Source organism: Ammospiza caudacuta, chromosome 18 (genome assembly GCF_027887145.1).
Source record: "Ammospiza caudacuta isolate bAmmCau1 chromosome 18, bAmmCau1.pri, whole genome shotgun sequence".
NCBI classification, from domain to species: domain Eukaryota; kingdom Metazoa; phylum Chordata; class Aves; order Passeriformes; family Passerellidae; genus Ammospiza; species Ammospiza caudacuta.
Window position 1 is genome coordinate 6,384,509 of NC_080610.1, and position 12,231 is coordinate 6,396,739.

At 46.0% G+C, this 12,231-nt stretch overlaps 1 protein-coding gene across 1 annotated transcript in view; it reads right to left on the minus strand.

Annotated features, from left to right (window-relative positions):
* Window positions 1-9,648: 9,648 nt before the first annotated feature.
* TBX5 (T-box transcription factor 5) overlaps window positions 9,649-12,231 on the minus strand; it is a 36,208-nt gene continuing 33,625 nt past the window's right edge. The window contains exon 8 of the mRNA XM_058816845.1: window positions 9,649-10,243. Within this exon, the coding sequence (XP_058672828.1) occupies window positions 9,666-10,243 (578 nt within the window). The 3' untranslated portion in view covers window positions 9,649-9,665. The remainder of the gene's footprint in view (window positions 10,244-12,231) is intronic.

The following is a 12,231-nucleotide window of genomic DNA, read 5'->3' on the forward strand; positions in this document are numbered from 1 at the left end:
AAAAAGGAAAACAATATTATCTCATTTGCTTCTCCTGTGTTTTGCTGCTTTAGAATGTAATTAGAGATTGTTTATCCAACGTGAATTATTTTAACTTAATGACCAATCATGGTCCAGCTGTGTTGGGACTCTGGAGAGAGTCACAGGTTTTTAATTAGTATCTTGTTAAGCCTTTTGTAAGTATCCTTTCTCAATTCTTTAAACTAAACTATTCTTTAGTATAGTTTTAGTATAGTGTTCTTTAATATAATATAATATAATATCATAAAATAATAAATTAGCCTTCTAAGAACATGGAGTCAGATTAATTTCCTTCCTGCCACGGGGCACCCCAAAAACACCACAATATTGGGCATTTCTGCTGGGGGAATATCCCTGCCTTGAATTTTTCTGCCATGCTGTCCATCTCCTCCTGCCTTTTCCTCCAGCCCTAAATGTCCTTCCAACCTGGTTGATCCTCTCTTGGGGCCTGGATGACCTTTTTGGGGTTTTCCAGATCCTGTCTCTCACCCAGTCCTTTTCCAGGGACAACAGCTCAAGGAGAACAGGAGCAGGTGCCACTGGGACAGGCAATTGAGGCTCAACTTGAGGGAATTTTCTGGGAATGAAAGGAAAAGTTGGAGTGTGGCTCTCTGCTGCTCTGAGCAGACAGTTGGCTCTTGAGAGGAAGCCCAACACTCAGCCCTAAAAACTCTACACACACAGATATGTTACATATTTATCCGAGGCAGAAATTGGCCAGGAAATGGCTATAAAACACACATTTTGAATAAAAGGGGGGAGATTTATGGCTCTTTTGTGAATCTGAGTCATATCTTTCTGCATCCCCCAGGCAGGAATACTCTAATCACTAACATACCCCAAACATGGATGCACAGTGGGCCGGGAATTGCTTCCTTCTGGCCACAGCTCCAGCTAAAGACGTGATAGGGATTGAGCTACTTTATCTGACAGTTGGTAAATGAATTGCCAATTCATTCTGAGCTCGGAGGGGGAGTTTTTCCCCTTGAAAAAAAAGGGTCCTTTTATATATGTCTTTGATCAGGCAGGGCCTTGACAAATTATTTTCCAAGGAATTTCTTGAGCCCTAATGCCATGAGAAGGAGAAAGGGGGGGTTGGGAAAAAAAAAAAAAAAAAAAGTATTTGCTCTGAAAGAGAAGCTTTCATGTCTCCAAAAATCACAGCAATGTAAGGGATTTTCTGCCATTTCCCCCTCATCCCCTTGGCTTCAAGGGAGGCAGGCAGGTAGCTTGGGGATTTTTCCATGCCATGAGGAGGTGGATGGGGAGGGAGCAGTGCCAGCTCTCCCAGGCTGATCCCTCCCTGGTGAGGGGGAGCTCGGTGAGCTCCAGCACCGACTGAACATAAAGGTCAGGGCCATCAGTGACACTGAGAAAGAGCCCCTTCAGCACCAGCACGAGCCAGGGGAGCAGGGGACAGCTCAGGGTCGTGGCACCACAGAGCTGCTCCTTGCCACGAGTGCTTTGGAAAGGTTGGGAATCAAGGGAGCATCTCCTGCCAGGGTCACTCCAAAGTGTGAGGAGAGAGCAGCGTTTGCTTGTCTCTTGCTGGAGTCTGGGGGGGTTTTTCCTGCCTTTGCCATTCTGTTCCTTTTATCCTACCATTTAATCCCTCTCCTCCAGGCAAGGATCATGTCCTTGATGGAATCCCAAGTGAGTTGCACAAGCCAGGTCTGGACAATGGCTGTGCTTTCTGTTATCCCTAATGTACAAATCACTTATTCCCCTGTTATGGCACTCTTCTGTCCTGAAGGAGAACAGATCCCCACATTGAGCACAGCATTCAATTAATACATTTCTGCTACACTGAACAACATCAGGATGGATTAAGCAAAAAAATAGATTAAAAAAAAAAACCACATGACTTTTTTCTCTGACCTAACTCTGCATGGGCCCATCTGTCTAAAAGAATATTCCTGGTGGAATTCCTAGTAGCAGCCCTGCTGTGGACAAGACTGATGGATAAAACCTTCTGGTTAAGGAGTAGTTGGTGCAGGGGGTTAGGAGCAGCTAAATTTCCTCAAGAAATGGGCCGTTGCAGCTGTGTTTTGGGACCTTCACAAGCTAAATTCAAGCACCTTCAACAAAAAACCCAGAAGAATTTCAGGCTGAGTGTTGAGGGTCCTCAGTGAAATGCCATTGAGTTTGGAGAGTTTCTCCAGCCAATTCATTCTTTAAATAGTGCCTGTCCAACTTTTCCTGGCTCCCAAACTCTCCAGGTGAAGCCCTAATTTAGGTTCCATTTATTTACTGTCCCATCCCAGCCTGCTGCAGCTCTCAGGCAGTACCTGTCCTGAAATTCTCCTGGAATTCTGTCCCCCTGGAAAAAGCAGGAGCAGGATTCAGCTAGTGATCCAAGGGGGTTCTGCTCCCATCCATCAATAACTGATCAAGCTGTTAAAAAACCCTAAAACCTGTTTAAAAAGCCACAACCAGGTAAGAAAGGAGATCTCTTTCCTGTGCTTTATTAACAGTTGTGCCAATTAAACAAAGATCCAAACAAAACAACTTTAAAAATAATCCCATATCAGGTTCAGGAATGCCCTGGGATGGTGATAATCCTGCTCAGACCCAGAGCTCCCTTCCCTATGGGTAAAAACCTTCAAGTAAAGGCACAGACTGAGCCCCGTGCCTGGAAGAAAGAGGGGAAATACTTGAGATTTTTTTCTTATTATTTATATTATATATTATATATTATATCAAATTATTATATTAAATATTATAAATATTAATAATTATTAAATTGCATATTATATTAAATATATTGACTATATTTGATTATTATTGAATAATAATAAATAATGAATAAATAATATTAATGTATAATTAATAATAATATAATTAAATATATAGTAGCTTTATTATAACTATAAATAATTGTAATATAATGAATTATATTATAATAAATAATATTTATTTGTTATTATAATACACTGTAATATAATTATACTATAATAAACTATACATTATACTAAATATATTGACTATATTTTATTATTATTAAATAATGATAAATAATGAATAAATAATATAATAGATAATTAAATAATTATTAAATGATAATTAAATATATGCTAGCTCTATTATAACACAGCTAAGAATGAGTTGACCCTTTTTGGTTCCTGACTTCCCCATGTTTTATTCCTTCTGAATACTCTTTACAGCTGAGCACAGCTTGGGATGCTGGGGTGGCCAGCACCAATATTTTATGCCAAAAACTAAGCAGCTCTGATATTCCCAGAGGCAGCAAATACTACTACTACTACTACTACTACTACTACTACTACTACTACTACTAATAATAATAATAATAATAATAATAATAATGTTTATGATGATGATGATGACTTTAACAGAGAAAAATAATTTTTAAAAGCAAACAAACAAATTTAAAAGGCCCCAAAATGAAATATTTTTTGGCCCATGATGAGTTCCAGCTCCACCTCCCAAGTCATGGTTTCTCTGCCTCACTTTTTCTCTTTACAGTATGTTCTAAAATCAAACAAAAAAATCAAAAACAGCACAGTGGGGGAAAGACTCAGAATCCTTTGAGAACCTCATCTATTCACTGGTGTCCAGGAGCTGGAAATTTTAAGATAAAAAATGAAACCACACTTTTGCAAATCACATGAGACTCATCATAAAATTGTCAGAGTTGGCAGCACTGTAAAATCTATGATATTGTGGGCTGGATTTATGGACAAGAATCCTGAGGCTTTGGGATATTTTTTTCCCTCAGCCCTCGAGGCACAACAGCAATTTTTTGGGAGGTTGGCTCTGCTGTGGGAGCAGCCTGAGCAGCAGAGGGGTGACTTTGCCCCTTCCAAGCATCCCTGCCTGTAGGAAAAGCTTCATCAGCAAGGGTTTGGGGGGAAAAGTCATCTCAAAACCCACCCAGCACTGTGGCTGGGAAAACCTGAAATGTGGAGTGATTGATAGGGGCGACAAAGAGCTCTCTGTGCCTCTCAAGGCATCAAAATCCTCCCCAGGTACCCGGCAGGGAGTGTTTGAGCCCAGGGAGGCAGCTGGAAAAACAGCATTGTGACCACAGGCTGGAATTGCTGCTCAGCCTTTCAGAGGTGTTCTCAGCATGAGCTGGGTTCTGTGCTCTGAGGAATTGCTCAGCCTGCCCTTGTTTATTCTGCTTCATCCCTAAAGGCCAGTTTGCCTTCAGCCTGGTGGTGTCCCAAGGCTCCTTTCCTCACCAGGCTCCCTGCTCATGGGGAGGAGGGGTCTCCACTGCTTCTCTCCCCACCTCAGCAGCTCTGGAGCTCTCTTTGGAGCCCAGCTCCCTCCTCACCCCGGGGTGAAGCTCTCCTGGTTCCATCATCCCTGTCCCCAGGCCTGGGGCAGCAGCAGCCCAGCCCCAGCCCAGCCCAGCACCCTCAGTGGGGTTTATGGAAAACACCAGAGGATTGTTTGGGGATGGTCCTCCTCATGTTTCAAGGCTCTTATTAAAGAATCATGGGATGGTTTGTGTTGGAAGGGGCCTTAAAGCCCATCCAGTGCCACCCCTGCCATGGCAGGGACACCTTCCACTGTCCCCAGCTGGCCTTGGACACTGCCAGGGACCAAGGGGCTTCACTGGCACCCTGTGCCAGGGCCTCACCACCCTCACAGGGAAGAATTGCCAGTTTAGCTCTGAATGGGGTGAATTTTGCAAGCTCTTTGGTCCAATTCCTCCACTGACAAATGTAACTTTCCCCCAATTTTGCTGTTTATTGTTATCTTCAGCATTATTATTCTTGGCTATATAAAAGAATATATATATATAAATCCATAAGAAAAGAAACCAAAGAAATCAAATCAGGATCTTTAGAACATAAAATCACAATCAGAGGGAGAGGACAACCTTCTTTTTGACAGCTCCTGGTGTTGTTTTGGACCACCTGAGGAAAAGCAGAAGCTCAAGGTAGAGCAGGCACATCCACATCCAGGCTGGGATCACTTTTCCCTTTTCATCCTGACTGCTCCCAGCCCTACCCATGGAAATGGAATTGCCATATGGAAATGCCATGTTGACAAACTCCTTCAAAAGAAGAGGAAAAGGCTGTATTGGATCCTCCCACCACCTTTTCTTTGCCTTGATCCCAGATTTTACTGCTGTGACTGCCGCCCCGATTTTTTAAGTCTTTCTAGGCCTTCTGATGTTTACATTCTTGTAACAAACTTTCTCACACACTTTCTGTAAATAACTTATTGTTTTGCATTATTTTATGGAGGAGGAGAAATTTGATGGACTGTTGGTTTGTCCAGTGTCATTGGAGAGGTTACACTGCCACCCTCCAATCCACTGTCACTTTTGGAATCTATAAATGTTGGAGTCAGAAATTAAAAATTCTTTTTTTACCTTGTGAGAACTGCGTGTCCACATCGTGTTATTTGGTGTCCTGTAGCGACATGTGACAAGTGATGATTCTGCCACTGATGGCCTCCCTGCTCCTCATACCAATGAGGCTCCACAAGGCTGGATCCTCGGGGATCTGCCTGGTTTTCCAACCCCAAAACCCATCACAGAATCTCAGCAAAACCCCAAAGAGCCAAACCCCAAACCTGAGGCACTCTGAGGAAAGGAGTGGAGTTGGAAGCTTGAGGCTTTCCTCCCAATGCTTAAGAAGTAATTTTCCATGGGAGTTTAGTTTTCCTTAATCCTCTTTGAGATGCCTGGCAGGCATTTCTGGGGAGTCCTCTTTACTTTCAGGGTAACCACAGCCCCTGTAATGACATGGGAATCACTTGGTGGGGATTAGATGATTACATGGTCAGCAGTGGGACAGCCAAGCTGGGAAAGGACAACCTAGATGACAGCTAAATAGAGTGTAATTGTTGTGTTCCTTTACTCGAAATGCAATTTACTCATCAATCTTGGAGCACTGCATGTTCTGTGTGATTTAATGCAACGTTTGGGTGATTCCCTGGGGGTGGATCCATGCAGACAAAAAGCTTTGCAAGGATTGAAGTCCCAGCCCTGCCCCACATGTGGTGCCTGCATCTCCTCCTGCCCACAGCAGAAGCTTCACATTTTGGCTGTGTCTGACCCAACAATCACTAAATGTTTTGCTAGCATGAGGCAGTAAAAGCAGATATCCAAAAAATAAAAGTTTTATTGGAGGCAGTGCTGGGAGAGGTGCAGAAGACCCCACATCCCTGGGACAGCAAGGTGGGAATATCTGTGGGGTGGCCCTACTGATCCTGGGTGGGAAATGCAAGCACAGAGAGCCCCCAAGGCCTTGAGAATGCAGGCTCAGAGATAGAGATGAATGCAGTGCTTGACCTAAGCCCTTGGAGAAGGCTTGAAGGTTTAGCACAGACTAGTGAAACAGACATGAAAACAAGAATAAAGATTTGTAGTTTAAGCAGAAATATGTTTTAAGCAAGTAAATATGGGCCTCATATAAGTGAATAAATATACTAAGCAAGATAATAGAATACAATTGAAGTTTGGCAACAGGACTTGTTACAGAGTTGATAAAAAGTAGAAGATACAGCAATAAGTTTCTGTAGAGTTATATGATTGCATAGAAAAAGATGCATTGGGGTAAGTCATATAAAACTTAGCAATTAGCAATTGGCAATGAAGATGTTAGCAAGCTTTGTGGAAAGTGCTGATTGGATAAGAACTTTATAAAAGTCATTGTAATTAGAGTTATAATGACTTCTGATGCAAGCCCTCTAATGTATGGCTTCTAAAGTGATGGCTTTGGGTGTAACAGCCTTAGAGTCTCACCCTTCCAGGAGCCTGATTTTGCAATAAACCATCTGTTAAACACCTCTTCAGCCAACACCATCTTTCTGTGTCCTGAACAATCCTGCTGCCTTTCTGTGCCTTTGCAGGTGTCCCTCGGTGTCCCTGCCATGTGGGACAGGCTGGGGACACACCCTCAGCTCCTTCCCAGGACATGGCCATGCTCTTCCTGAGGTGACCCTGCCCCAGGATGGGGACACCTCAGCTCTTCCTGTGGTGATCCTGGCCTAAGCTGGGGACACCTCCTGGGCTCATTTCCTTCCATGCTCTTCCTGAGGTGATCCCACCACAGATTGGGGACACCTCCTCAGCTTCTTCCTAGCACCTGGCCATGCTCTTCCTGAGGTGATCTTGGCCAGGCTGGGAACACATCCTGGGCTCTCCTTCCCCTTATCCTGAGGGGATCCTGGCCCAGGAGGAGAACACCTCCTTGGCTCCTTCCATGCTCTTCCTGAGGTGATCCTGGCCCAAGCTGGGGACACCTCCTGGGCTCCTTTCCTTCCATGCTCTTCCTGAGCTGATCCCAGCCCAGGCTGGGGACACCTCCTCAGCTTCTTCCCAGCACCTGGCCATGCTCTTCCTGCAGTGATCCTGGCCCAGCCTGGGGACACCTCCACAGCCCCTTTCCTTCCATGCTCTTCCTGCAGTGATCCTGGCCCAGGATGGGAACACCTCCTGGGCTCCTTCCATGCTCTTCCTGAGGTGATCCTGGCAGGCTGGGGACACCTCCTTGGCTGCTTTCCTTCCATGCTCTTCCTGTGGTGATCCTGGGTCAGCAGCTGCACAGAGCCAGCCTTTCTGTTGGGCTTCCCAGCTACAATCTCTTCATTGCTCTGGAGCTGATTTTCCCACCTGGTTTCCAGTTCCCAAAGCATCTCTCCTCCTTCACCAAGGCTGGGGCACAACTCCTCACCTCCCCTGGGCCAAACACTTCCCACCAGCCTCACTGCCCTGGGAACAGGGTGGAAGTTCCACCTCGCTGGGGGCTCCCAATGCCACCCCAGCACCCACCAAGGTCACTTTGAAATCTGCCTTGATGGAAAAGTGACCCGGGAGAGCAGGGCCCTGGGGGACCCAGGCAGCTGTGGAGCAGGCAAGGCCACAGCTCAAACGCAACTCAAGCTCAGTCCATCCCTACCTTCCCCCCTTCACCTCCTCTACTACAGCAGAAATCAATAAAAATTCAATTATAGGCATCAAGTATAAACAAAAACAAAGACAAAAAAAAAAAAAAGAGGTAAAACCACTCCAAACCCAAAAATACATTTAAAATAGGTGGGGACTCCCTTGCCATTGAGAGGGTGTGGTATTTATTAGCCATAAATTGACACACAAAAATGGGACGGCACAGCTAGGTTGGGATTATTTTTTTCTCCTTCGCTCCAAGGATTTGGGTGCTTGTCTGTATTCCCTCCCAGATCAGAATTCCCACACATTCCCACCCACATTCCCAGAGGCTCACACGCAGGTATACCTCTTTAGTTAATTAGAATTACTTTTAATTAAAAATATATGTAAATTATATAGAGTGTGCACAGCTTGGAGAGGAAAAAAAAAAAAGAAGAAAAGAAAGCAAACTTCCATTTCAATAAAAATTTGAACCTCTTGGAATCAGCTGCTTTTGTGACATCCTTGGAGTTATTGGAACTCCCATGTATAAATAAATAGGACCAGGAAATTTTACACCTGAAATATTCTGCAGTAGACATTTTTCCTCGCACAATTTTGCTTTTCCTTCTCTTTTTGCCTCCACCACTCCCAGCCTCTCATGATCACTTTCTGCCCCTTTTAAACACATTTATTTAATATCTCACTTCACACACCCAGACTGATATACTGATATCCCTTTTTTTTTTTTTCCTTTTTTTTTTTTTCTGGAGAGGAAGCAAAGGAACACAGGAGAAAATGAAAGCCTGGGATTGCAAACAAGCATCATCATTATTTGGGTGAGCAAACTTTTTCCTCTCAGTGTCTGCATCCTCTCCCCACTCTCCCCCTGTGGCAGCTGGCTCAGAGCCTGGCTTTCCACATGCTGCTAAAAATCCAGCAGGACTCAAGCTGGGGATGTTTGCAAGCTTGGAAATAACCCCATGCTTCTGTCAGAGATGGCTGAGGGACCAGGAAAGACCAGGAGATGGGAAGGGAAGAAGAGCGAGAGGATTACAAGTGGGAAAGGAGATGAGGGGATGGTTTATGGAATGGTTCCTGGAGAGAATTTTGGGGAATTTGTAAGGAAACACAGCTCCCTGTGGGAGTAATTTCACTCTTGGTACAATGCCTGGGTGAGGTAGGTACTGGATGTATTTATTTGGGGTTTCTCAGTACCTCTTTCTGAAAAGTAAAGATAACACTAGCCCAAAAAAAAAAAGAAACACCACTCCAAAATTCACCCTCGTTAAAAAGGGCCGGTGTCTTTTTTTTTTTTTTTCTGAGAAAATTGAAAGAAAAAATATATATTATTATTTATTATATAACATTGTCAACATCAACACCACAAAAAAAAAAAAAAGTAACATCCTAATTGTTCTCGTTCAAGCATTCTGACCATGGTGAGAAAGGCAGCAGGAGTTTGGTGTCGCTTGGAGAACAAAAAGAGCAGAAGGGCGAGGGGGGACGAGGGTGGTGGCAGCAACACAAACTGGGTGGGACCGTGGAGGGACAGAAGTGTGCTGGGCTGTTGGCTTTTCTTTTGAAACAAAAGAAAACAAAAGGGGGGTCAGGGCAAGTCACAGCGAGGCCGTGGTTTCAGTCAGTGTCCGTCCCTCTCGAGTGCTAGCGGTGAACATTCACTTCAAGGAGTCTTGCAAAACGCTTTGTTATCAACAGGGGGATTCTTTTCCTTTTCCTTCTCCCTTTTGCTGGGATTTTCCCGTGGCTCTGGCACTCCCTGCCCCCCTGGTTAGCTGTTCTCGCTCCACTCTGGCACCATCCCCACGCCGTGCACCGAGTGGTACTGGTGGGGCGACAGGGTTCGAGGCACGCCGTGGGAATACAGGAATTCCGCCGGCTGGAGGCTGCTGGGAGGGGACTGGATGCCCGTTTGAGGTCCACACTGCCTCACGATGGGCTGGTGAGAGCTTTGGTGCTGGAACATGCTGTGGGTGTCTGCGATTTGGGGCGACGTGTGGTTGGCCACGCTGCCCAGGCGGGGCATGAGCGGCCCCGAGGTGAAGTGGGCAGAGAAATGCTGGTAGGGTAACCTGTCCATGGGCTGCATGGCAGACACTGTGCAACTGCTGTACGAGGGCACGCTGGGCCACGTGTTACAGCTGATGTCCTCCAGGCTGGGCACGGGCTCCGTGGGCGGCGCAGAGCTGGCGTACATGCAGGCCTGGCGCTGCGCCGACTCAGTCCGGTACGACGTGTTCAGTCCCTGCTGCTGAGGGTAACTGGACCTGTAGAAAGGGTCCTCGTCTGCTGGAGAGGTTTCCATGTAGGGCTTCTTGTAGGGATGCTCAGTGGTGGAACATTCCTCATCTGTTGGGAGAGAAAAGTCCTGGTAGTCACCAATGATAACGCGGCCGAGGCTGTACATTCTTCTCTGCAGGACAAGCTGACACTTCCCTTGGTGTAAATCCCCATCGCTTCCCTGGAACTCATCTATCCTGTGGAAACCAAGCCTTACACTTGGCCCTGCTAGAGTAGAGAACGGATTATCCAGGAGCTCTGGGAGGAAAATCAAGACGCTGGAGGGACCTGAGGTTTATCTCACTTGGTGATCCTCCCACATGCTCCCCATCTCCTTCCTGCTGCCACTTCTACCTGAGGAACAACATCTGCCTGTGACCTCTGCACCTACCAGGATCCCCCCTCTCCCCCAGGAGGCTCAGAGCTGGTGCTGTCAACTCAAATCCTTTACAACAAAATATTTGCATGATAAAATATAAATGATAAAAAGAGACAAAAAAGGAGATTACAATAAAAATCCTCCCAAGAGAGCACCAGCGATGGCACGGTTGGGACAATCAGATTTGGAGTCTGACAGCCCCAGGCTTCAGCTGTGCCAAGGCAGCTGGGCACATAAATCCTCACAGGGCTGTGGGCACATAAATCCACACAGGGCCGTGTGCTGGAGCCAAGGGGAACAAAGGAGAAAAGTAAATTTCACAGCTAGAAACAGCAAGGCACATCTTGCAGAGCCCTTTGTTTCCTGCAGCATCCCAGGCCAGCAGAGGGAAGGAGATAAACAATTTAGGTGAAATCTCCAGGGTGAGGCCAAATGAATAAATGAATGTGTACTTATTTATTCATTCACAGGGTCATCAAATGAAATCCAGCTCTGCTGGAATGGATGGCCAAATTCCCAGGGATGAGCACTTCACCAAGAGATTTTAAGGACAGTGTGGCAAGGGAAGGGGAGCTGTTCTGACATGGATTAACTGCTGCTGCTGCTTCAAAAACAAGATTTCTGGTGCAGGCAGGAAAACATCCCACTTGGTTAGAGCTGTCCTGGCTGCACCCTTTGAACAGGGGTCAGATTTGAAAGAAATTTGGAACAAGTTATCCTTTACAATTTTTCTCCACCGATGTGTTTTCAGCTGTAATTTTTTCCACCCTCAAAATATGATGGGGAAACAAACCCCAAACAGTTGTACAGAAAGGAGGACTGAAAGCATGTGCCCCACAAGGGGCACAGAGGTGTTGCTGCCAGTCTGCTCTGAGGGGAGTGCTCATGTCACACCTTCAGGAGGGGCAGGTGGGCAGTGCAGGCATCTTTTGTTTCATCTAAACACACACATGCACGTAACCCTTATTGCCCTGAACAGCCACGAGGGCTCTCCTGGAGGCTGCACCCTCTCTGCATGTAAAATAACCCCTTGCTCCCACCCAGGGGTTTTCCAAGTGCAGCTGGAACAGCTGCTGCTGCTCATCCTGGTCCAACAATCCCACAAAGAGCAGGTCCTGAGGGACACCACAGGGACATCCCCACAGTGGCCCTTGGCTCTGTAATAGCATCAATTCAGCTGGAAAGCCACAGTCCCATTTATTTCTTCCTGACAACATCAAAGCCTGGCTCCTTCACCTCAGCAAGGCAGAGCCCTGATAATCAAGTTTCTCCTCTGCCTTCCCTGTACATTGGGGTGGGAAGCAGGATGAGATAAAAGAGCAATTCCATCGTATTTTTGAAACCAGCTGGAACAATGAGCAGGGAGATGCAGGAATGTGTCAGCCTCCTCACTCCAGCTCAGGTCCAGTTTTTGTAGGAGCAGGGGAAAGGATGGGGTGCCCTGAAAGCCAAAATCTGGAGGCACAGGTCTAACCTCTGTCCTGATCTCAGCTCCATGACAGGAGGTACATCTGGAAGAGCAGCCTGAGCTGGAGCTTTTATGGACAGTGTAAAAAGTTTGGATTCCTGACCCACTGCTGAGTAATAAGAACACTGGGGTGGAAAAACAATGTCTTGTAAAATGCAGCATTGTTCTGCTAATAAAGTTTTCAGCATTAAACCGCATCACTCTGCTGGT